At 36.6% G+C, this 27,910-nt stretch overlaps 1 protein-coding gene across 20 annotated transcripts in view; it reads right to left on the reverse strand.

The window, feature by feature from the left end:
• The window catches only part of PTPRK (protein tyrosine phosphatase receptor type K), a 374,534-nt gene that overhangs the window by 38,346 nt on the left and 308,278 nt on the right, over window positions 1–27,910 (reverse strand). For all 20 annotated transcript variants that reach the window (XM_030267876.4, XM_030267874.4, XM_030267872.4 and 17 more), the window contains exon 13: window positions 26,239–26,275. In XM_030267876.4, the coding sequence (XP_030123736.1) occupies window positions 26,239–26,275 (37 nt within the window). The remainder of the gene's footprint in view (window positions 1–26,238; window positions 26,276–27,910) is intronic.

Here is a 27,910-nt window from a genome sequence, read left to right on the forward strand (position 1 = left end):
TAAAGGCCCAAAAATGCATCCAACAGTACAGGCTTTGAGCTTGGATCAGGACAGTGGTATTTCAAAGGAGTATTAGCGATGACAGAGTGAAGGGGAAAGAATGACAGACCTGTTTCATACTTCCTTGGAGAAAGACAGGACCCTTATGACTTGATAGAGCAAGCTGCAATATATGTGCTTCTCAGAGTCATATTTAAAACTATTGCACGACCACAAACACAGCTGTTTCATTCAGAAGAGTTAAATTAGAAAAACAACCATCCACATCTCAGAAAATCTGAAGGAAAGGTTTCCAAGGGTGTTTACATATTTGGCTAACTTAGGAACAGGTGTTTTATTATACACAGCCTAGGAAATAACTGGTTTGGATTATCAGTAACTTCAAGATGAAGCTCTCTGTCAAGTTTTTCGAGCAACAGTGGAAAGCCAGGAGGATATCTGCTGCTTGACCATTCGTTCTTGTTTCCTTACATTAAGGGTTTTGAAGCAAGGGACAGTAACTCATTCCATGAACTTTAAGGCTGCTTATGAGATAAAGCTGGTGCCCACTAGAAATGCACCACAGAGTCCTAAATTAGTTGAGGAAAATGTCATTGAATAGTCATACACTAACCAAGTGTATAATCAGTGGATGAGCCTCCTATACCCAAAATGCTAAAATCTACTGGCAAAACGATACCTGTCTTGCCAATGTCAACAAAAAAAAAAATGCTTTGAACTTAAATGAAGATGGGATTATTACACATATATTTCCAGCAACAGATAATATACACATTCTTCTAAATGCTACATTTGAGGACTACATGAAAGTAGTCATAGATACAAATCACACTGTAATCTATGTGTATTCCATGCAATTATTATTTTGAGGGAGCTATTGAATGTAGCATAAAATAATTTAATGAAACTTATGATTTTGAAAGCATTTCCTATTACTTGTGTTTTAACTTTGATAGCTCAAAGTGTATTGTAATAACATGTCTGTTCTTACCTGTACATAACCAGAGAGAAAACCAGAGAAAACTTGTGTCTACGTGTTAAACCATGTAAGTGAATATCTCCTGGCTGCTGATTGCAAAAGGACTACAGCAGCAAGTAAACTTCTGCTTACTCTGAGAACTTGTTTTCTCTACCCTCTACAAGGCAACCAGGATTTAGCTCTCTGAAGCAGCTCTTCTGCAGGCTGAGCTGATGATTTTGCCAAATAAAACAACTCAAGTAACCAAGGATTCACATGGAACAAATCTTGCCTAACCAATTGTGAGACCTTCTGTGATGGAGTGACTACATCAATAGGCAAGGGAAGAGTTACAGACATCATCTATCTGGCCTTTTGTAAGACTTTGACATGGTACATAACAACATCCTAACACAAAATCTCTAAATTGGAATTAACAACTCTGTATTTCTAAAAAGGGCAAAAATGCTCTAAAATTATTTAAGTTACAAAAACACGTGCATTACTAACTTTTAATATTAATTTTTAGTAATGTAGTACTGCAATGCTCTCTTATATCTTGAACATCAGACTCTATTAAAAAGTAATTTATTGATCTGAGAAAGAACCTTGCATGGTAACAGAATCATGATCATACAAAAATGAACTCTCTATTGACTACTAATTCCTTTGGCCAGCCTTACTCTTATAGATAATGAATTAAGTGTTAATTTTTACTATGACTTTGCCTTGCACATCAATATATGCATTTTGCATTTTGATCCTATAAATCTGAGAGGAGATAACCCAACAGTTTTCAATCCGTGCAAACTCATCTTCCATAAAATTTTCAAGAAGAGTTTCTGAAACAAAGCATTAACTACATGTTCCACCTGTACAAAAATAGCTGCCTACACCAAGATTTATGAGCTAGACTGGGAGGTGAACACTGGATTTTAGCTATTTATCTACTTGCCTTTCTTCTGAACTAATGAACCGCAATGATAATCATATCCCACAGTCCCACTCACAAAGTTCATAAAATAACTTAATCCAGTGATTCTGACTCTGCACATAGCCAGTAACAGTCACCATATAAGAAGTTGTTCTTGTTTTCATTGATAGTAAAGGAGAGTATTCAATCAGTTAACTTCCATGATTAATAGCACGAAGTTCAACTGTGAACAGCACTAAATTTGACTAGTATAGCTAACTCTCCCAGGGACAGTAAAATTCTGAACAGGTGAGGTAGAGTACATCTTCTCACAATTGCCTGATGTACTTAATTACTCTAAATTTTTTAACCACATTTTTAATCAAATGCACACACACAAAAAAAATCAATATCCACTTCTAAAACTGAGCACATGCATATTAGTTACACTTAATTTTTGAAGTATACTGTGGCATAAGTCATGGCATATATTTCTTTCCTGTCTTTTCCTTCCTTCTGTGGTTCAAAATTTACACAGAGCCTTGCAAAATTGTCAGAGAATTTATGACACTCAGCACAAAATCTATTCACCTATACCTTCCCAAGAAGATCGTGTAGGAATCAAGATAATGATATTCTACTTGCTCATCCAAACACAATTATTCAAGAGAAAATCCTGGTAGGATTTTGCAGGGTTGTTTGCATGGTACCACTAAGAGAACAGCCAGCCTTCCAAATGACAACTTTTAAATCAGAAGTTTTGAACAACATTTTTATACTTAACCTACTCACCATACAATTTGACTGTCTTAACATTCACAGCATTTTATTCTGGGTTTTTCTTTCTGTGAGCAAGGGAAGAAACTCAATTTTATGCATGATTAAAGCTGCTATTTTATTACACTGCATTTTCTTTGAATGTTAATTTATGTTTATGGCAGATCTTTGAATTCTCACAAACTAGTGTTATTGCTGCATAGCTTGATATTCAAAATAGCTGTGCTCAAGATAATCTGTTCTGCACTTTTGTTATGTGACATTCAAAAACTTTTAATTAAATCCAGGAATGACATCTGAATGAGTTCAACAAGGTAACATCATGATAACATCAAATGAAACTGAAGGGATCTCTGGAGATGTCAGTATACCACCTGAGAAAAGGGCTTGTTGAAAAACCAGGTGAGGTTCTCTGACATAGTTTTTTAGATTGGTCTGCCCTGTGTTTTAATCATCTGCCCAGAAAGCCTGTTCCATCTGCATCAGTCTTGCTTTTTTTACTGCTTTGCTACAGTGATAATCATCGTGCAATTAAAGAAATTTTCATAAGGCTTGAATTTAATTAATAAATTCAAGTTCAGTGAAAGATCCACAATCACTTTTAGCTTTATTAAGTTTTAAAAAAAGCCTGAGCTGATTCTATTTGCTGAAAATATTTTAATGTGTATTTGCAAGGATCAGGGGACAGGATGTGCAACTTGTTCTAGCAGACTATGCATATGATTTATGAGGTCTTACAGATATCCTCACATGGGTCACTTTGGTACAGCACTACTGATTTTTCTTTCTCAAGTTGAAAGCTGAAGATTTATTTAGTGGGAAAGGAATCTCCACAATTCTCCCTTCCCTATAGCTCCTAAAGAATTTCTCTTTTGGACTACAGCTTTTGGGAGATGAAGGCATGCTAGAAATTTACTGGGGTTTGGATCCATCTAAGTTGTTGCTTCCAGGATTCTAAATTACAAATTTTTTAGGTGGCATTATTAGAAAGAAAAATTGTACATGACTGTGAACAGAAATTATGATTCCCTGAGCTGAAGTGACAGGTTCATCCCAGTCACCATAGTAACCAGGCTCATGACTGTCCCAAGGAAGAGAGTTTAACAGGCTCTGCCAGTGAAAAGGGGGACCCCAGCCACCACCAGCCTCTTCTCTGAACTTGTCCTGAAAGGAGAGAGTAGTGAGGTGATGCTTAGATAAAATCTGCTGTCTTACATTTGTTTTGCAACATACTGTGCCAAATTTATCCTCATGTGTCCCTTGCTGGGGGAAAGGGAGAGGTGTCACCACCTCCAGATGCTGCCAGATGACCTAACAGAAGGAGCCCTCAAGGCCCCAAAGCCATGTGATAATAAAAGTTAAGCATTCATATGGACAAAATGATATATGACTATATTCTCCACATAAAAGTTCATTGCTGCAGGAATTGATACAGACACTGTTTATGGGCCCCTTCTGATAGTTAATGTGAAAAACCAAAATAAATATAGCTTCAGTTTAGTCAGATTTGGGATGGTGTAAGGAGCTGTAGAAGTTAGGCACCGGGAGACTCAATGTTGGCTGTGCATACAAATATGGTATCAAGTAAACAGGTTACACAACCTGCTTTCAGATAATGCAAAAAAAATAGCCTAAGCTTATGCTACTTTTAAAATTATGAACACGTAGCTTATAAATATTCATATACATTTTAATTAATTAAATAGTCTAGCACAGCATATCTTGTCCTACAATGATAATGCTCCCTGAAATTCCAGTACAATATGTACGTTTATGTATAAAAGACCAGTTCCTGACTAGCGTTGATAAGCCCCCTCAAATGTTGATAAATGTTGCTTTGATAAGTAATATACAATAAAAAAACCAAACCCAAACACATCTCGACAACTCTCCAAGACTTTCAGATCACTTAATTGATGGTACTACTTTGGTAGGAAACTCTAAGGGAAATGGAATCATGTGAACCAAGCCACTGGACTGAAATGAAAATTAACGAGGACTCTGAAATCAGTAATGTCCATGAATTTATGACCAATTAGCAAAGAGTTTACCTTAATAGATTCAGAAGTATCAAGTAAAGAAAGTGCTGAATCTGTTTGCCTCAGGAGCTGAGAAACCTTGGACATGAGCAAATGAGGAGACACAGGAACACTGCTGAGGAGACAATGTTTCTGCAGTACTCTGCCCTGCTGTCCATGGGTCACATTGAAAGAGAAAATTAGTGCCATTAATGTATTTCTACTACATTTGCCACTAAGACATACTTCTGGAGCTGTGTACTTTGCAGGTACTTTACTATCTTTAAAACTATAACAAGGATATGATTTGGTTATGGGGAATTAGGATGCTCAGTGAATGTCATAATCCACAGGTTTTACAGCTTAAATTGCAGGCTGATATCCTCTGCCAGAAAACAGCTGTTTGTGCAGAGATAAACCAAGTTAGCTTTAAGGGAGCTGGGTCAGTGATGCAACTGTGCCCCCCGGACATAAAAAGCTCTGGGCCAATACAGATGGCAACACTGACAAGGCATTTTACACAGAGGTGTAAACCGAAGCTACAGTCAGCTTCTAGTTCAGCTGGGACAGGACACAAGATCAACATGTGGGCTAAGGCATCTGAAATGGCACCTTTCAAAGAAAAGAGCAAACATGGTCAGAGGAACATGGCCTGTCCCCATCTCACAACATCACTGCCCAAGAGAGTGGAGACTCCTCCTGGTCACAGCCCATGATGAAGCGCAGGTGGCTGAGCTACCTTTGGAACTTTGAACTCCAAAACATTCAGAACAAATTATTTTGCTGACTTTTTATGTGGATAAAATAGAGTTTAGTCATTAGTCTACTTGACACCAGAAAATCCATGACACAACCTTTTTTCTCCCTTCCCATTCTGGACTGCCTTAGCTTCAAAACAAATAAAAAATATTTGAAAGTAATCAGGATACCATATATCATGGGTCTGGTACTGTGTTTTTTCAACCTTTGAAGTTCTCTTTCAGGTCATTGTTTCTAAATTGTCAACAACAATGCAAAGTCTGGAGATTTACATTAAAAAATCTTAATCTGTGTGTTAACCCTCAAAGTTTTAGAATCCTATAGATCTTCTAAAATATAAACTATTGGACATATTAAGTGCTTGTTATAAAATATCAGCTTTCATTGTGCAATAGCTGCATGTTTGAAATATTGAAAAATTCAGAGAAAATTTATTTTATTTTTTTGGAAATCTGGTTAGTTGTCTGTGTCTTACCAAAAAAAAATTCAAAATAAGATTTTCTTGAGCAGTTTGATGTGTTTCTTTTAGTAGCCAACATGGAAATAGAGATCTAAAAATTCAAACAAAATTTTTTCATGGCATGTGTACTAACAGACCTTGAAAAGGATATGTAAAGAAATGAATGTAGAAATACATAACATGCATACTGTAAAGTATTGGACTGAAACAATGAAATATAAACCACTACAGCTCTCTGATTTTCTGGAAAAGGGTATCAGCTAAGAACGATCCTCTGATCTACCTCATCAACAAGCCATTTAAAAGCTGCTTGTTGGATGGACTGCTACCATTTCTTAAAGTCACTGGGATTATTTCCCTTTTAAGCACAATGGACTTGTTGTTAGATCTGTTGCAGCATTTTTTTTCCTGGGAACATATAAAAGCAGTCAGACTCCTGCTAATGATATAATTTGTTAAGTTAGTGTTTGGCTACATTACAAGTCAATCAACTTTCAAGTTTTACTCTAAACAAACTGCTTTCAAAAACATGTGTTTTTAAAGATAAAATCTCTCTTGATGATATAAAATTTCAACTGTGCAAGACATTGCACAGAAAAGTTACCTGATGCTGACAATTAGTCCTATATGGCTTGTTAGCTCAGAATTAATTATGGCTTGTTAGCTCAGAATTAATTCTTAAAAGAAAATTATTTAAAAAGCAATGTTTGGTAACAAAAATACAAAAATGCCTCATCTTTCCACCAGATAGCATTTAAGAAGTTAACAGAGAAAGTACATTATCATGATCATTATTACTTATATGACATGGTTTATGTGAAAAATACTACTCTCAAGTGCCTGAAGTTACATTTTGCTATATTTATTGAAAATAACATTCTATGAATAACTTCTGCTAATTTAAGCAACTATAAAATTACAAGTGAGAATTTACTGGTAGTGTAGGAGTTGCAGAGTTAATGCAGATCTGTATAATTACACTGAAGGAAGTAAGGGCAGCTCAACTCTTCTCCACCAGAAAAGTGCAAACTCTCACTCAGAACAATATCTCAAAATACAGAAAATGAGATGAAAAATTTTCTTATATCAAATGCAGTGCTAATAACATTGTAGATGGAATCAAAAGATGGAAGCAATGAAGAACAGAAAATCTTTCCTTTATTCTTTAAAAAAACCCAAACCTATACAAATTAAAGCTTATATGGTACTAAATCTAGCCTTTGATAGCAACCATCAGTTGTTATTTGCCATTCAAAATGGTGAAAGGTGAGAAAATAAACAGAAACCCTCCAATAAAAAAAGTGGTTAATAATTTCTTTGGAGGTAGGTCCTAGTTTTTCCAAACATGCATAGATTGAATTTTATACATAGCATATATATATATATAGTTTATATATAATCTTTAATAGTACCCATCTGTTCTTAATATCCCAGATTATTACTGTCATGACTGCCAGCCTTCAGTATATTTTTCCTGTAAATTTTGGTACTTTTTCAAATAGTGAAAAATAGAAAGAGCAGATATATATACATATATATATATATATATGTGTGTGTGTGTGTGTGTGTGTGTGTGTATGTGTATGTGTGTATGTATATATATAGATACATATATACTCTAAAAGAAGAAGAAATGCTTTCTTTCACAAGAGCTATATTCTTCCATTTGGAAAAAAATTTCACAACTTCTTCAGTTCTATAATACCTTAATGACATGGTGCAGTGTTTGTAGGAGTCCACTGGGCTGGCTGGTAACAACTGCACCAGAAGTGCAACAGCCATGACAGAGAACCTTTTATTTTTTTTTTTTTTTCCCTTTTAAAACCTTCCCATCTGAAGAGCATCCACTCACAGAAAGTTGCATGGGTCAAAACTCTTGAGATTCTCTGGAACTTTTTAGCATTAACAGGTGTCTTAAGCAGCTGGATGGCTGGGAGCATGAGGGAAAGGCAAATATCCTCTTCCAAACCAGTGGGGGGGTGTCACCCAGCTGCACATCACAGCAGGCTGCAAGTACAATCTCAGCCATTACCCTAATTATGCAGTTGCTCCCAAATCTGCTTATCCAAATACATCTGAAAGGTCTTATGTCAGCACTTTAAGCTCAGCCACCTGATTTTGGACTGAAACATCCAAAGCCATGGTGCTTATCCGTGATCGTCTACCAGCTGTGATGTGAGCGCAACAGCCTTTAGCTGGCTAAAAGCTTTGTCATCTTCTCCTACACTGCCATTTCCAACCCAGATATGTTACCTAAGCCTTAAACCCTGTGTAAGAAGTCAAGAGCCTGTCCACAGGCTTGTTTACCACATCTGACCTCTAGAAACACAACCATAATGACACTGCAACAACATGCAGCAAATGCAATGACAACTGTATGAAAAACACATCAATAATCACAGCTAAGGCTTGACTGCCATTGACTATTGAGTTCAGATCAGGATTCGTAATGATATTAAAAGCCTTGCATACCATGTTGCTGCCTCTCTTTCTATATATATGCCTACATTATTAATATGTCAAAGAAACTTTCAAGTGCAAAGAAGACATGGCAGTCCTGCAGACTACAGGACAAAACATGCCTGCAAGAAAACAGACTTAAAGTGTATTTCCACTTCCTGAACCTTTGGGTCTACACTTTCACATTTTTTTCCTTTTAATACAGAAGTTTTTTTATCTTCAAATCTTAAACTCCAATTAATCTCCCTCATCTGAAAAAAATAGTGAGTTTTTTTGTTATTTCCATTACTCAAGGAAATATTCATACAAGATGGTAATGGGGAACTAGATATAATAGAGAACTTCTATGATTAAAGATAGATGAACATTTTATATCTGTTGTTTTACTGGTTCATATAAAGTAAAGGAAAAGCAATTTTTAATTTCACAAAGCACAGAGTCTGGCAGAATACAGTGAGGCTGTAGGAAAAGTTGTAATGGTCTGTACAGTATGCAAAACAAAAAGGTATCCATTTGAAAATGACTTTGGCGGCCCCTCAGCTGCTGATGTTTTACACAGGTATAGAGTGTTTGGTTGTTTTTATCCAGAGGATGAAATTACCTGGTCTGCATCGGATATGCCTTGGGCTGCTGCTTTCTCCACTAGTTTCTCCAGGAAAATACAATTGTATCAAAGGAAAAAGCCCGAACCATATATTTAACACAAGTTTCAAATGCACATACAAGTCAAAATAAATGAAGCCAACTATAACATGCAAGTATTGTATTATGATTTATGTAATGGATTGTCAGCAAAGAAGATTACTGTTCTGGTATTTATGCTGTAAATCTGGTTTTAGGGTTTTCAGTCAGTTGTGATCTGATTAAAATGTGACTGATTTGGAGGAGAAAATCACCTTAAACTGATGGAGTGCCAAGAACTCTTCCAGATGAGGTGGCAGAAATATCTATACAGAGGCCCTGAGCTATGTCTAACAATGACCAAAACCAAATTTGCATCTTAAAATGAGAACAAAGATTGTATTAAACAACTGACATCAAAACAATATGCTCTAGTGTTGAGCACACAAGCAACAACACATCTGTATATACCTCATTTACATTGCTCCTTTGGAAAATGTGAATTGCATTTTGAAACACACAGGCCACTCCACACTGTGATTTCCCATTTATAAGTAAGTATTCCTGGCCATTCATGGCAAAAGTGGTCTTTCTTTTTTTCAAGGAAGGGGAAAGTGGCTTTCTTCATTCACTAACTTGATATGACTTTAATGAATGGTTCACTTCAGCTTCTTATTGCTTAAAACCCAAGTAATGATATCTATCAGCTTTCTTAGAGATAGATGGGCAAAATTTTCAAACTTGGGTTGATATTCACCCTCATATATTCAGACAGCATCAATACAGGAGATGACTTCCAGATTGCTTGAACAGCTCTCATAAATCAGATGAATTGTCATAATTTAACTAATATGTAAAAAGAAATGTACACCTGGGAAATAGACTAGCCAATGAATGGAATGACAATATCTGGTAAGACCTTTTCTTGCCTGATTCTGGTGTAGTGATAAGTCTAGTAAGTACTACATAAAAACATAATGCAATCTGATATGGTCACACCTGTTATCTACCAAATACTCAAAAAGTAAAATTAAATACAAAATTGTTTGCATATTTCAAGCATTTAAGAAACACAAAGTGGAGAACAATAATTTATTTCTGAAGCAAATATTAAACAACTTGGGACTACATAAAACTTCATTAGAAAACCACAAAAGCATTTTATATCACTGAAATACTTCAGCAGGACAAAATGCTGAAAAAGAAAAGTAAGAAATGTAAATGAAATCAATGATTTGTGATTGTAAAATGTTGGTTTAAATTGGACTGGAATTGTATCCCTAGCTACATGAATCTGAGAGATATATGCCAATGAAAAGAGAAGCTAATCCAAATGTGGATGTCTGTGAGTGAAAGAGGTTGCCTATTTCTTTCCTTCTCTCCAAAGGCACAATCCAGACTTGCCACAGATATTATTTCACACACTCTAGAAAGTCCATCCCTTGTGCTGGTTAGCAGTGGGAACTCCAGATGCAGCTACATCTGCTGTCACCACAGAAAACGACTATTAATTCTGCATAAATTGCCCGCCTTTTTGTGAGACGGGTGGAGCAGAAATGCAAATAGTGCTAGGAATCATGACTGAAAGGCACTATTAAATCTGCTTGGAGTCATTTACAGATCAGCCTCCTTGGGTCATTGCTAGTAAGCCATCACCTTTAGCTGGAGCAAGTACATCCCTTCCCCTTTCTTACTGTGCAGACAGAAACAACCAGTCAGCATCACTGAAATGAGGGAAGTGGTGTTACCTTCTACTTAACAGAAAATACCAACAAGGATCCTGTCATTCCCTTACCTTTGCCCCTGTTTCATAATCAAACAATTACAGTCTCAAAGTACTGCACTGCTTTTAGACTTTAAGTTTCTTTTAAGGTTTTTAAGCCTGTATACCTTTTCCTAAGCTTAAAGAAATTACTTATAAAAGTAACCTCTACTGACCAAATGAATTAATACAAATCAGAATAGATCTAAATCTAAGCAAAGTAATGACTAAATTTCAGTGTCTGTTTACTTAAAAAAAAAATTTATTAGCATTGTGGACTAGTGTAAACAGGTTTTTAAACTAAAAAATGATCCATTTCACTTCAAATATTTTAAATATTCATTACATTCAGTTACTCTCTTGAGACCTGGCAAATCAAACATCTCCATATGCATTTGAGAGCAGGACTTCTACAGAAATCAAGGGGGTTATGCCAGGATGGACAAACAAGGAGTGGTTCAATCACTCTTAATGGAAACTACTAAAAGAAAAGCTTTATTTCAAGATTCTGTCTTTTGCTTCATGAATCATAGTGAACAAAGATGCCAATTTAAGGACTATCAGTTTACATAAAAGCAATACTTACTGAAACATTTTTCATCAATTAGTTAAATGCATTTGCTCTAAGCTTCCAGCAGAATCATATGCAAAAAAAGTCTTATTTTCAGACATTTACAGCAGAATGTATTTATGCCCACTAACAAACAAATGCCTTATTAAACATTCATAGACATTGCAGGTATTTATTAAATCAGTTTTTTCACCAGAAGATATTTTTTTATATAATAGCAATTTTCACTCTGTTTATTGAACACTTGCAAAGCCTCTTTTAAGAAACATGAAGTATGTTACTGAGCAACAATACACTAAATTTCATTCTCACTCAGCTCATTGACTTAACAATGTTCACTTAGTGAATGTGAATTCTAAACAACTCTCATCACATTAAACCATCTTACACTAATCTTGACTTTTGGCAAGGATGTAAAATACCATTAATATTCAAGAAATTTTAATTACAAATGCTGATTGGAAATCCAATGACAGCAACAGCCAAATCAAACAAATTTTTTTGAAAAAGGCAAATAATTCTCATCCCATTACTCAAAAAGAAATAGCTCTCTATGCTGGTATGTACTTCCCCATTAGATCCAAATATCCTCCTCTTATAGCACTTCCACTATGTGCTGCTGCAGGTGGGTAACAACTCTAAGGAACTCCTGCTCAGAGTTTTGTAGAGATTTTTCTCCCATGCTTGGCCCATCAAACAATCTAGTAATAGAATATGTCATCTCATCTTGGATTTCATTCCTGTCTTTAACAATGGATCAGGGAAGATTACAGCTGAGACTAAGCTGAGTGAGGCTAGAGCTGGGTTTTCCCTCCCTCTTCAAATAGGGCTCTTTGTGCACAAGGGTCTGTTTCAACCACAATGAAATGAACAGAAATGGTTTGAGAATAATTTCTAAAGTTAAAAGAAGTCTTTTCACCTTAGCTAATACCTTAAAAGTTTCAAGAGGGATGTGGGCAAAACAGTAAGATAGAAGTAAACAGAGACTTTTCAGGGAGGCTGAACTCAAGGAATTTGGGGGAAATGCAGGTGTGAAGTAGCACAGACTGGGAATTTGAATTTTTCTCCTTTTCCCACAAAGGCCCTGTTCCTAAATTCCAGTTAGTTTCAGGTATCTGACAGGGAAAAAGATGCAGGTCATTCCCCTGTACCCATTGGTATATTTTTTTCCAAATTTAGAGCTAATGAAGAATTTCATTAATGTGAAATTTCAGAACACCAATTTTGAATCATCACTGCAAACCTACAAAGGGGAAGAAATGTTACTGAAAATTTCTCCATTCTCAATGGAAATATAATATGCTGAAAAGCATGACCATAAAGTCTAAGCATTGTTAAGGAATCTGTCTGTCTGAAGATGGAGTAAGGACAAGTCTGGCTAAGGTGAGGGTAGCTGCTGTTGAGCAGTGCTTGCACAGCAATGAGACTTCCTCATTTCCCACACTGCCCCAAGGTGTAGCCCATGTCATATGATATCATGCTCAAATAAAAACTAAGAATTCTATTTTTCCAAAGCTTGGAGACGGTCGGGGTACGGGACTGGGTGTGGGAGGTAGTGAGTGACTGCCTTTGTATCCTTTCTTAAATAAAAAATTAATCCTTTCTTCACTTATTAAACCATTCTTAGCTCACAGGTTTTCTTACTTTCCCCCTTCTGATTCTTTTTCCCATTCTGCTAATGAACAGAGAAGCTGAGTGGGTGCTTAAATGCTGGCTGGGGTCAATTTTCTACCCTCCAAAAAGTACACAGAAATGAAAAAAAAAAAAAAGCAACAATAACAATTGTTCCAAACCTTAAAAAAACCAACCCACAGAAGAAACCCAAAAGCTACTTATACTATTGTTCATTTATTTTCAGAATGGTTGTCTAAAAAGAAGTAAGCCGTTTCTTCTTATTCAATTAACAAACATATTTATAATGCTCTATTCAGTTAGTTACTGCACTGCAATTGGCATTGCATCTCTTCTCCTAGTTGAACCTTTACAAGTCCTTTCAGGTATTAATTTGAGACAAAGCACTCCTATTTAACAGCTGAAAGGCTGGAAATAGAAAATAAACAAGCCTGGGGGTAGCAAGGATCTCAGACTTGAGTTATAAGTGTTTTCAGATAATGTTTGGCATAACTCTTACTTTCCACAGCATCTTTTTCTTTCTCCTTCCCTACTCTGCTGCTTTTACAACAAGGTAAGATAAGGTCCTACCATGTTTAGCAACCTTAATCAAAAAGCAGCCTATAGTAACTGGCACTTTTTCACACTTTTTTTTTTTTTTTTTTGCTATACCTCTCTTCCCACCCCTTATTTTTTTTTCACACAGTATTTAAGGCAGTTAAAGATTAAATTATTTGAATGTCAGACTTGAAAGGTAAAATACTCCAGTTTGCCACAATTTTTTTTTTTCTCTATAGCAAGAGAGGATGAATGAAAAGAAATAAATGACACAGTAGTCCTTTCATACCCCCCTTCATCTTTCAAGAGCATTCCTTTTTATTTCCCTCACTTTCAATTCAACCCATTCACAAAGGATTAGCATAACACATCTTTTTATGCTTGTAAGGGTTACAGCTGTAATCGCCTCACCTCATCCCTTTACTTAGAAATCCTGGCTCCAGAGGAGTAATTCGATTACTCACAACAATCCAACTTTTGCCCAACCAAATAGGAATTCATTATAATGCTGTGCTGCTTCATCAGTTTACTATGAGTGGATGGGAAAAAATATAGCAAAATGAATAGCTGGTGTGAAAGGAAGAAAGCAATTGTCGGCTAACAAAAGGCTACCAACAAAAGATAGGATGACAAGGAGAAATTCTAAGTCTCATGGGCAGGGTAGCCTCCAAGCTACTAATGACTTGTAGCTTTTAGAAGTCGGGCTTCAATTAGGTACGAAAACATTGTAAATTGATGAGAACACCTGAGTGCTTCAGTTTGACTAGTCTTTAGCAGATACTGGGCAAGTGTGTGTAAAACCTGAGGAGCTTTTCCATCTGCTGAAGAATCACCATCATCCTCTGTTGGCGTAAAACATATTCATGCTAGTCCTTACAATGGCTTTTCTTGTCCTTTTCTTCTAAGATTCAAAAATGTACATGAAGTAATCTTGGCTGCATACTACTTCAAAGTAAAACTAGTGCTATCCTTAGCAACTGACAGTGGATAAGGATAAAAGAAAAATATAATAATGAGGGCAACTGGCATCTCCAAATGACTTCCAGTTGTCCATATGCCCACAAGCACAAATCAAAGAAAAGCTCGTGCTGATTGTGGCACAGAAGGACAGCACTTGGGGCAGAAGCACAGATGCCAGGATCATGCCTTCTATTTAGAAGTAGAACTTTTTATTTTGATTTGTAGTATTTCTGTAGAATGATTTAAAATGCTCAGATATAATTAGGTAAATTCTCAAGGGCAACATTTGTTTTGCCAAAGGTTTAGGAGCATTAGGATACAGCTGACAAATCTTTAGCTGCTAGACTGGCTTAGGTTGGTTTTCAGCTTCTGGAGCCCAAAACTATCTTCTTGACTTTTATTTTTACAAATTCCTAAGGATTTCAACACAACATATGGGCAGCATTAAGGGCATTAAGGATTTATAAATTCACATCATCGTTATAAAAACACATGAAGTCCGAAATATACTTGGGGTTAAATGGAATACATGTATTACTCATGTCAAATTAAATATTGATATGGTCCCATCTGCATTAAAAAGAACAAAAGAAAACATTGTTTTTACAGTAGCCATATGAAGAAAACATTCCAGACACGAAGAAAGCAGTTCACTGCATTTACTTTAGTCTGATTTCTTTTTAAGCTGGAATTTCTTTTTACTTAAAGTTGCTGCTCTTTTACATTCTTCTAGGCAGTTAACCTTTACTGCAATGTGTGTGTACTTTACAGTGACTGGAAATCAATAATAATTCTGATACCAAGCCCTTTTTGTCTTGAAAAACTTAAAATATCCCTAAGACAGCATATTTCTTCAATACTATTCATGGGAATTTATTAATAATTACATTGTTAGATGTGAGTGGAGAAATTGAGTATGTGAAATAAAAGCCAAACTTTAAAATGAAAAAAGTCTTCAGAGCATAAGAAAAATTTTAAGTTATTGTTATTATGCAAATTTTTGTTCAACATATACACAACTGCAATAATCATGTTCACTCTACATAGGCAAAGTATCTGTATTCTTTCTCTTTATTCCATAGTTAAAAATCAGGACAGCAATTCCCCAACAAAGACCTCTTGCTCTGATTCTAATGAGACTTCCAGTTCCAAGAGAGAAATCTACAGCTGCTCAGAGAGATGGGGCAAGCTCCAGCATCCAGCCTTGAATCCATAAGACACCTCAAAAAATACAGCAAATTGTTCAGGTACAAGAGCACACATTTTGTTTTGCCTCCTGACAGCTTTTGATTCACCATGGTTTATTTGCTGAAACTGAATTTACAATACTAATTTTTATTTGAGTATGTAATTTAAGAAATGAATTACACTATTTGTGGAGAAGCAGCTCTGATACACTCTGCAGAGAGCTCAGGCATGGTTAGGCAATGCTGTATAACCCAATGGAAACTAAACATTTCTCTTCAATAGAGAACTCTCACCAGAAAAGTTGCAATACCTTACATTAAACTGGCCAGTAATAATAATAATAAAGTGGAAGAGAAAGTGGAAAGGCCTCAGCAGAAACATGAAACCATGCATTATTGCAAATATCCCGCCCCAAACCAGAAAAACATCCTCCAAATTCCTTAAACAAGATAAAAATATGTTGTGGGACTGTAAATATCACAAGGTAGCCATCATGCTTACAGACATAGTGTTCATTAGGGTGATAACTTTTTTCTCTTTGCTGTAAAACAGCTAGTTAGACACTTAATCAGGAGTCAAAAATTACACAGTTTGCAAAACTAATGTAACAAACATCAGCAGAGTACAAAAATAAATGAGAGTCTCTGATCTCATAAAAATAAATTTAAAACACAATAGCCAGTTTCAAAACTGACAAAAGAAATGTATATCATATCTGTACTTAGCTTCCAGTTTAGGAATGTTTTATTTATGCTTCTGTCTCAAACCCTTTTACCACAGTATAAATTGGTTCTAACTACCTTAAGTAGCTACATCTTGAGAAAGAGGAGAAAAAGATGTAAGACTTACAGTCAGCTTATCCTGTATGACTGTATTTCCCCTTGAGCCTAACTAATGTTAAAACAATTCGTTGCTAATCCTACATTTCTTCTTATGTCATCTCCAGCTATGGCAATGACAAAATTCAGCTTGATGAAATACTTCAGCATTGGGTAGGACTCAAGAAGCCTCCATACATGGCTGAGTGGAGTATGCAGTACAGCTGATATATTTTGCTTTGACAAGAAGTCCAAGCAAGCAAGTCACATGTAGAAGGACTTCTATTAGAAGAAATTTTACAATTAGATAAAAAGCAGCTGTCACTTGATCTTAGAGTTATGAGAAACTGGTCAAGAGTCTTGTTCACCATAAGATGTTGGACACGTCCTCATTTGTAGCAAATTTTTCAGCAATCAGGGCTCTCTTGCTCTGGCAGTATGACCCCACCTCAGCAGTGACATGGGCTACATCCTGCAGTCAGCTCCCTGACAGGTTCACAGGCCCTTCAGCATTAAATCTTTATGAACTACCAGAAATTAGAACACTAAAGAACTGTGAGAAAATCTGTCTACATTTGTAGAAAATAATTACAGTATCTTCAATTACCAACCCTTATAAAATTTGTTACAAAATTCTAGGGTATGCGGCAACATTATTTCAAAAAAGAAAAGGCAGGCTCAATTCAGCAAAATCAGTGAAATTAGAAACAGACCAAAGATTTCAGATTTGCTTGGCTACAGGTTTTCTATTGTAATGGGTTAACGAAACAAGCAAATTCACAAAATCTGGATGATGTTAATGTATGTAAAAATTAAGATTCACATTAAAAATGCCTGTACTTGGGCAAATCAATGCCTTCCCTAAGTTAAGGCAATTTGAATGCCAATTACAGTAATTGTAGAATCCTATCCCTTCTCTCTCTGATACAGAAAAAGGGTAATCTCTTGTTAAAAGCATGGATATAGCAGTAAAATCTCTTTCAACAGTTCTGGCCAATAGTCAACAATTTGATTTTTCTGTCATTACATAATGACCCCAAGAATAAGACGTACAAGGAGGATACATATCTTTATAACAGAATAGTATTGGTTGGAAGGGACACTGTCATCTAGTGCAATTTGAGGCCACTATAGAACCTTGGGGGTCTCCCACTGGACCCTGTGCCACTGATTATGACCCTCTGGAATCTGCCATTCAGACAGTTCTCAATCCACATCACTTTCCACTCATCCAGTCCACACTTCCTGAGTTTGCCTATTAGTATATTGTGAAACAGTGTCGAGGTAGGTAGTATCTGCTGCTCTCTCCTTAACCATCGATGTAGTTGCTTCACTGCAGAAGGTTGGTCAAGCATGATTTACCTTTAGTGAATCAATGTTTACTACTCCTGATCATTCATCTTGTCATTCATGTGGAGAGAGGTGGCCTCCAGAATGAGATGTTTCATCACCTTTCCAGGGATTGAGGTGAAGCTGACTAGAAAGTACTTCCCTGGGTCCTTCTCCTCGCCTTTTTTGAAGACTGGGATGACATTTACTTTCTTCCAGTCCTCAGATAACTCTCCTGATCTCCATGACCTTTCAAAGATGATCATAAGTGGACTAGCCCTTCTTGTTGTGCTTAATACCCTTGACCAGATTTAATCCCTAGACCTTGGCTTTCCTTGTTTCATTTAAACTTACTTGGACAGTTTCGCTATATTTATTCCAAGTGGCCTGACCACTTTTCCATCTCCTGTGTATTTTCTGCTTATGTTTGAGTAATGACAGGAGTTCTTTATTCATCCATGCAGGTCTCTTGCTCCCTTTGGCAGATTTCTTATTCATTAGGATGCATCATTCTTGAGCCTGGAGAAATGGCAAATTCAGAAACACAGTAGCACGAGGGATGGAAAGAGTGATTGTGACTCCTGTTTTCCATCAGTACAAAAGGACCTGGTTTCATTGTCCCAGGAAGATTCACTGTTTCATTATTCTGTGAAGTGTGCATATGTAAGCTTTTTACTACCATATTCACTTTTACCATACACTGCCTTTCTAATTTTATTTGAATCCTATGATGGCATAAATAGCCATTCTTCACCAGAGCAGGAAATTTTCCGATTTAATTTCCCACTCTGTGAAAATGATGACACATAAGCGAGGATTTGCCTTAAACTTACCCATTAGCCACTTCATTATGCTGCCTCTGAGCTTTACTCTGCATTTTAACTACCCATAGAAACCAGTTTTGGGCAATCTGTTTTCCAACATGAGAATCAGGTTTGGCATAACTGGGTGTCCTATAATTTTGCTTCAGTGCTGACAATGTGACAGCACTTTAGGAATGTCTTCAGGGCAATATCCTGCAGTTTTATGGCAGGAAGGGCATGAGAGCAGAGCATCAGAATTGTTTTGGATGCTACATGTGGAGATGAGAAAACGTCTAAATTTTGTAGCTATACACTACAAAATTTGTAGTGTATAGCTACAAAATAGAGTGACAATAACTAATGTACAATAGATATTTACTTTTATTTGAACCCCTTTAACATCCTAAATACTTCATTGGCATTTGCTCTTCTTCCCTGCATGCCCTTTGATATTAACTCTGGTGTTTTGAAAAAAGTATGCTGGTGAAGTAGCATTGCTGTTCTCACAAATTTCACTAGTGTAGCATCAGCACAGACTACTGCCTCAGGATATTTTCCACCACAGCAAGGTTAGAGAAGGACCTATTTTTCCCCTGTACTAATGGCCTGGCTAACCTCTTGGCAGAGTAGCTGAAACAGTCAATAATATGTAGTCTGCTCACAAATGTTTGAGTAACTAATACTCAGTCATCAGCACAGAGCAAGTAACACAAGTTAGGAGATATGGGACCTCTGATTTAATGTTCAGTTTAAATATTCTGGCATCTATATGGTACTGAAAGTGGTTATCTTTCCTGTTGACTCAACAAAGCAGATGTTAAACAGAAGTGTCAAAGAATACAATTGTATTTTGTGACCTCTTTAACAGTAAAGGGTTCTGGAAGTCCATCCTGATCAAGGACCTTCATCACTGTGCAGATTGGAGTCTATTCCCAGTCCTTTCCGAACTGCTGAATTTGCACAAAAGTGTCAAGACACTTCCTAAGTAGACAGCATCGAAACCCACACACAGGATTGTAATTCTGTTCCCTATGCTTTGAATTCAACTAGCCACAAAAATTGTTTGAACACTGCCTGTAAATACCTCCTGCTGTGACAGACAGATGTGTGAGAACCACATTATTTCTAGAAGGATCATCCTGCCTACAAGGTCCACCTGCAAGCCCTTCCAGCTGGCATCTTTCCAAAAATAGCCTGGTTAGTACACAGCTTCCCACTAGAGCAGACAGCAGCGTGAGCTCCTGAACTTCAGAGCCATCATCTCCTTATGCAGCTGACAAAGCATCAGTCTCCGTATTCGAATAATTTGGCAGCAGTGCCAATCAATCATACTGACTTGCTCTGCAACACATTGGAGTGTTTAGGAAGTGCTACTACACTTGGCAACGCTGCTCCTTGTTTCTAGATGACTCTCTGTAGAGCTTCACTTATAGTTCTGTCAGTGATGACATGCACATAGTAAAATACACCTTTGTAAAGTTCATGACAACAAAAGGTGGGACTTCTTTCCATTTAGTTAAAAGTGTTCGATTAGATTCAGAGAAGCATGGTGATAATGATTTCAGGGTCTTAAACTATATGTATGAAAGTAAATTTTGATATTTCTGATCTAGATGTTGCTGAATCTCTTCTGCATTATTTGTGCACCATTCTTTTCGGATATAAAGCTCTTGTGTCCTTCCTGTCCAGGTGCACAGTGATCAGCCTTACTGCCCAAATATATTTTGTCCTCTATTCAGAATATCTCAGTATTAGGCAGCTGTTAATGCTAGAATGAATAATTGCAAAGATTACTTCCTCTGTGGTAAGGTGTTGCATACTGTCTGTGCTGACATGCTTGCCAATGAAAAGAGTCTTATTCTGGCTGAAGAGTACTTATATATATATACTTATATAAATTATAAACACAATTTATAATTCCTAGAGACTCCTTTCTCCTTCTTTCTTGAAAACAGTGCTGTCCCTTCAAAGGACTGCTCTTCATTACAGCACACGAGCCAAATTCTTGTTGCTGTGAAGTTGAACATGCACATGAGATGCCTGTGACAGGCTGATAGAGGCAGCAATCTCTGCTTGATCATCCTTACACACTCTTCAACTTGAGGCATTGCAAGAGGCCATTTCAGCCAATGGAAGCATTAATCACAATAGAAAATAAAAGTGTACACAGGCTGCCTGCATGAAAAGGGGTTAATGCGACCAGTCCTATCAGGGGATAATAGAGTTTACCTTCTCTAAACACCTGCAATTTTAAAATGACCTAAAGAAGGTAGACACATGAGAAAAGACAAATGAGAGATGGTGAAAGAACAGTAAGAAAAGAGGAGCTGAAATATACCCCTGTACCCAGCAGTATTAGCAAAGGGTACTTTTAAATTCGTCTATTTACATCTATTATATGTGGAATGAAGGAATTTCAATTGTGGCTACAAATATCATGAGCTTTGTAAAAACCTTTGATTTCTAGCTTTAGGTCTCCATATTCTCTGCAATGGATGCAAAACAGACAATGATTCATGACCCACATTCTGATTCATGAAATAATATTCGTAATAGGTGAAGAGACCTAATAAACCAGGCATAAAAACATAAAAGAGCATATATACTAAGATGCTAATCCTTGTAATGCATCAATATTTTTTCTCTAACCTTTAAATATAAACTAAAATACTCCACCTGAATTTTTACTTCTAAAACTCTCATTTTTTAGGAAATCTTTAAGGTCACTAAGATTTTGATATTTATCCTTACATGAAAACACTCACTTTACAGGTTTTGTGTCTGGGTATCTGGAGGTGTCCCTCACTTAACTGTTTTTTTAATAACCATCATCAAATAATCTATCAAGAGATCACACAATTTTTTATTTACAACCAAAGGTATTACTTATCAGAACTAGCAGATGTGGTTGCTCAGTGAGCTACTGCAATTTCATATACAAAAGAGAAAAATATGCCATGCTAATGTTCTTTTCCCATCTTTGGAAAGCTCAGCAAGTCAACTAAATTCTCCTCTTTCAGTGATAAAAGACATTATGCAAAAGACCACTGAAGTTTAAACATATTAAATGCTTTTCCTATGAATAAGTGAAAAAAAATTGATATTACTTAGGAAACGCCTGCATTCTTCTCTATGTTTATATTGCCACTTGGGTCTCCAGTTCCTATTGTGATGGTACGGCTCAAAGTCATTGTAGCAGTATTGATACAAACACAAAAACAACAGTGAGAGAAAATTCCTTTCAGATACATTTAGCATCTGACATATTCCCTTCATTTGTGCATTAATTGGTAACAGACATTTTTGAGCATCCTGCAACAGGAGGTGATTTGACTTTCACAAATTTCCCTAAGAGCAGAAACATCATCAGGAGCAATTTCAAGGAAATAATTATGGTCTAGACAGATTTATGACTTCTAAAGACCTAATCCAAAGCACATTAATGTCAGTGGAAGGACTCCCATTGACATCAAAGGCCTTTGGATCAATCCCCAACTGCTGTGGGAATGAATTCAGAGCAGTAATGATGGTGGACTAAATGCACACTTGGAGTTGAAATGTTACCACCCAGACCTCTTTATTCCTCAAATCAGATTAAAAAGTCATTTTCTGCAATTTCACAATTACTTCCAGATGCGCATCATCTCAAATGGCATTTTCCTCCATCTGTATGAACTAAACATGCATAGAGATAGAGAGGTTCTATACTGTCTGAACTAATAACACAAATGAAAACCACAAGGGAAAATAATGTTGGAATTGATGAAGTTCTTGTTTTAAATGTGGACTGAGAAACCTTGGACTTCATTTATTCCCTTTAACTATGTTGTGATAGAGCTGTCAGGCCCACCACTTCTTTATTTACTGCCACAGTAGATTTCTTCTAATTAAATTTTCTATATTTTTCTCTAGCCCGCTAAGCAAAACAAAAGAATACACATGAATCACTGTTAGCCTCAAACTTGGCAGCCTGAGAACTGTCAAAAATGTCAGCTTCATATACTCTGCTTAATAACAGTTCTGCTGTTCCTTCTGCCCCCTTAAATGTATATTTACATCCTAGATAATTTGAAGCATCACTCTTCTCTGACCATGTTAATTCAGTTTCACTCCCTTAGCAGTCAGTAACATTTTAGACTGTAAAATGAAATGCCAATGTTGTGTGTGAGTGGAAACCCATTCAAATTTTACACAATCAAACTGAGCTCCAGGATATCACAGATCACTCATCAACATCAAATATTACTCTGAACCACACACACCTTCTATTTACTTCAGTTTATCAATGCTTTGGTTAGGCTGGTTTGGTTATCATGTATTCATTCTGATATGTGCATTCTCAATGGTCTCAAGTTTTGCTGGAAGGTCTAAATTAGATATTAAGAAAAATTTCTTCATGGAGAGGATTGTAAAGGGGATTCAGCTTAACAAAGGAAGGCAGTATCAGTTAAAAGTGTCCAAGGAATTAAAACTGTATGGTTAATATATTTTCTGGGCTGTATCTGTAACAGGAAATGGTGCTTTGGGTATGTTGCACTCACCACCTATGGTACAAGGAGTTCTTTTTAACATTGTTTCAACTTGATTTCCTCAAGAATCAAAGCTTATGTGAACAGACTGTGTACACGTCTGTAACTTTTCATACTCCCTCATCACATCTAATAATCCAGCCTGGCCAATTCACTCCACTGTGCAGAAGGGCAAAAGTTAGTCATTAAGCTCCCAAAAGTGCAGTGGAAGTAGGTGTCTAGAAAAAGGGGCAATCCTACTGTTAGTCTAATTAAGGGCCATCAAAGAGCTTTCATCCTTTGGCCGCAAGTACACAGGAACTGCTCAGGAAGCTACTTTTTAAACAGGTGCTGCTCCAGTATTTTCTACCATGAAAAATTTAACTCAGTGTATTTCAATACACCAGAGACTAGTATGTCTCTCTGTTTACACAAAAGCATTTTTTCAAGGCACACCAAGAAGGAGCAGCAACATACTTTAGTCATAATTTGGCACCGTCTTTCAGATGACCTGACACTTCAGTGTATTTGTTATCAGAAGCACATGACAGCACTGCACCTGGAATATACAGACCAAAAAAAGTAGAAGTGCTTCAATTTAAATTTGTTGGCTTTCAGTTTAATACCGATAAACGAAGTATTCCATCAATTCCCAAATGTAGAAGGCAACCTTGGAAATCATATGGGTGAAACCCATAATGCATTAAAAATACATGTGAAGCATGCTGCTAGGGAATTATCAAAAAAAAAATTAGTTAGGGGTGAATTTCTCCAGCACATTGCTGTCATATTTTTTCCATCTTTACATCTTATTGGTGTGAATATTCACAGTAGATAAACCAGATCCTTGAGATAGAAATAAGAAAGTAATTTTGCTGTAATACTGAACTTCACTATCAGGGAGATTTTGTCTTAACGTGTACCTTTTCTGTTGTTCCTCCCTACTCCCTTCCACCACAGCTTTTTAAAATTTTTAATGTCTTTTCAACACGTTTAAGGCAAAATTCAGTTTGCCTACCTGTAGGCTGCTTTAAGTCACACGACATGACACAGAACTACACTCTATATTCTTAATGGAATACACAGTTTAGACAATTTCCCAGATTTTAAGCAGGTATGTTTGTTTACTGGAGTGCATTAGGTAAGGCGAGACAATCCCTTCTTCCCTATGAAAATATCAGAAATGCAACCAGACATTTCCTACACCAACAATTCAATGCACTCTTACACACTACAGAAAACCAAACAAACAAATCAGCAAACAAATCAGGGTAACCAGAAAAGCATATACATAAACCAGTACATTAAATATACTTTTCTTCAAACACAACATATCATGGTATTACTATTGTGATGAAAATATGGGAAAAAATCAGTATGAACTTTGAAAAAATACGTTAGAATAACAGTATAACTAATTTGAGAAATGTGAATGTACATAATGTGTATACAATGTTCACAATATGACTCGGAAGTGATGATTCCTTATTAAATGCATTCCAGCAGAGGAAGAGAAAACATTTGCTCCTAATGTTGCCCCCCCCTGCAATTCACAGCCAGCAATTAAAATAAGTCAGAGAAAACATTTTGGTTTTTAGGTCCACTTTCAAGGAATTAAGCACTGATATATCAGGCAACTCAGTTACTTCAGGAAAACCTGTCTTCAATCAGAGTGTCAAGGGCGATATATAAGGCACAAAGGTAAGAAAACTCATACTTATTTTGCCTTTCTTTCAGACTACAGCCATCAGGGGGAATGTGACTGTGCAGCAGAGGAAGGTGTACAAGCTACCATGAAGAAGCCTCTTGGTACCACGAACATTGCTTTGAGACTGGGGGAATGTATGTGGTTAAGCAAAAATTAATTTCCTCATATGACAGGTGAATTCACCATCTGTTTTATTATTACTATCCAGAAAAATTATGATGAAAGAGACTATTGTTTTCCTCTTCCACAGTCCTGCAATATTTTAAGTTATTTCTGAGCCTTTCAAAACTCTCCCTAGACCCAAATAGTAGCAATACATGCTTGTGGTACATAAATATTTGTTTCTGCAAATATATTTTAATTCAAACATTTAATCTTGCCAGGTAAACATAAGAAACATAATGCTGATATACTTTTTACAGAAGACTTAGCTCATTGTTTTAATTTCCTGTTTATATTAGCTTACATCACTTGATGAAAATACTAACACATCTTAAGAAGTACATTTTTTTTGGTTTCTCAAGAAAACATTTGATTGCCACCATCTCATTAGAGACATCACCTTTTCATTTGAATGAGATTTAAATTGAGGGAAGTTATTGAAAAAATGGGGCTGATGTGCCTCTGCAGTACTATAATACCTGATTCCTCGTATCTAAAGTTGTTTTTATGTTGAATATCAATATGCAATTAGAAAGAGACAACATAAGTGCTGGGTCTCTGCAGAAGATTCTTTGGGCATTTGTAAGCTCCTCACTTGTTTATGCTGCCAGAGTCTATCAAACAACTCTCATGTCAGCACAATCAAGCCACCAAAACGAATGGCTAAAAATACAGCCAAAGCAAGAGATAACAATAAGCAGAACAACTGAGTCCTCATTTGAAGATAAAACAATGTTTTTGAGTGAGCAGTATGTGATTAACCTGCTTTATATGGGGTCAACATGATTTATTCTCACAGCTATGCAGTCAGCCTTCGTCCTGGAACTCACTTGCTGTCAGAGAGAAGCTTTTCTCAAATCAACCCTCCCCTATGTCTCGCTAACACTTGGAGCTCTTACTTAGGAAAATTAACTGTCATGTCCTTCATTTAAATTATTTCCACCCCTGCTTGAAAATAATTGTTAGTCTAACAGACAGTTTACCCATGTGCACTTTCTTCTCTCCTGTCCATCTATCTGCTGCCTGCAATGCTTCAGCACTCTAAAAGTTGATCTTGAAAGCCATCGACAGAAAGGGGGGAGAAAGTTGTCCTGATTTTGTCAAAATTCTGAGTATTGCTAGAACAGTACCCTCTTGGCTCAATACCAAAGAATAAAAAGCAGCAGACCATTACATTTTAACACAATTGAGTGGTTCAAAATAGAGGGATAGTAGTGGCTTTGCTTTGAACCTTTAATAGCAGCACCACAATTCATTTAAAAAGCTACTTTGTGTGTGGGGACGAACCTCTTACCTTTGGTAGCGATTCGAACACACTGGGTTTTGGTTTCCTGTTAAGGAAAGAAAAGTAAAGATGACAGTCAGTTCAAGTGATTTTTCTTGCCCTCTCCACTCCACAAATTCATCTTAGATCTACTGATCAGCTGGTACAACCCAATTAATTGGCTCAGGGCTCTGGGCTTAGCAGGGGTGGAGGCTGGGGAATTTTGTCTTGATTGGATTGTACTGTCCAGGATAATAATGGGGAGAAAACGTGCAGGACAGCCCAAATACAGCAAAAGTTCAGGTTATTCCAATCAAATGGAAATCATGACATAAGAATACAACAGTGGATGCAGCAGGAGGAAAAGGGAGGAGTGGTGCTCCTATTTATGTCGCAGCACAAAAATCCTGAGCTTGTTTTGATCTGAAACAGCACTGTGCAGCAAAGATACATTTGCTCAGCACTGTCTCCAAAATTATGTCTTGCTGCATCCTGACACTCTTCAAGAATCACCTGAAGCACATGAGCAACATGCTCCCTCATCCTTCTGGGTGTGGAATGAGCACAGATGCAGCTTAGATATCCCTCCACATATGACACAGTTAATCTGCAGCCTATACTGTCTGCCCAGGAGACAGTGATTTGACAACAGTGTGCTTCAGAAGATGCTGCACATGCAAAGCCAATTTGCATGTAATTTACTACTCTTTCCCCTCAGAAGTTTGGTCAGCAATTAAAACAAATGAACAGAGAAATTACTTGGTTATGCACAGTTTGGACAACTTTAACAGACAATGATCAATCATAAATGGGGTTTCTGACCTTACTGTACAATGTGCAGTCATTTTAAAGGAAAACATACTGAAATAGCATAAGGTTGTGTGAGCATAAGGTATTAGATCACTCTAAACAATATTAGCATGTAATTTGAAAATATAATAAGGACAGTCTCACTCTTAAAATATGCTTATCCTCCAGCCCTCAGCATTCCATCCCCAATACATCCTCTGGCATCTGTCTCCTCTTGAAGATTCAAAACCAAAAGGTAAAATATGTTGATGCCAGTTTGTAAACACAGCTTCTAAAGAGCTAGCAAAACGCTAAGTTGAGGCACTGTAGGTGTTCAGTAAGGACAATTTTTCAATCAAAATGAAAGCCCTGCAAAATTTACTAACATAATCATACCCCTTCTCCCTAGTTACTGGATTTACTTGTCTGTTTTTGTTCAATATCTCTGTGAGGATCACAGAGTAACCTCCTTGCAACCCTACCATGTACTTCAGAGCCTACTTTACTTCCCTCTGCCTATTTTGGATCCCACTGGTTTACAGCAAAGCATCTGTTTAAATATTCTGCAGTTCAGATGCTATCTTGCAACCACTAGATCTGTGTCCTGGCAGAATGCAGTGCAGTTCCCCTCAAAACCTCCCCCTAAATCCCTGCAGAAACAGAAATTTGATCCAAAGTTTCAAACATAATGAAGAAATCTGTTTTAGGATTAAAATCTCTCACAAACTGAAATCAAGTTTAAGCAAAAAATACTCTGTTCTCTCATTTTCTACTTATCTGTCAAAATGTAAAAGCCAAAAAAAATACCTAAATATGTTTTTATTTTGTACTTTCATTTTACTTTTCCCTCCCTTCTTTTTTTTACCTCAAGGAATGAAACAAATTTCCTTACAATGCAGTCTACTGTAAATCC

This window comes from Taeniopygia guttata, chromosome 3, assembly GCF_048771995.1.
Source record: "Taeniopygia guttata chromosome 3, bTaeGut7.mat, whole genome shotgun sequence".
NCBI lineage: Eukaryota > Metazoa > Chordata > Aves > Passeriformes > Estrildidae > Taeniopygia > Taeniopygia guttata.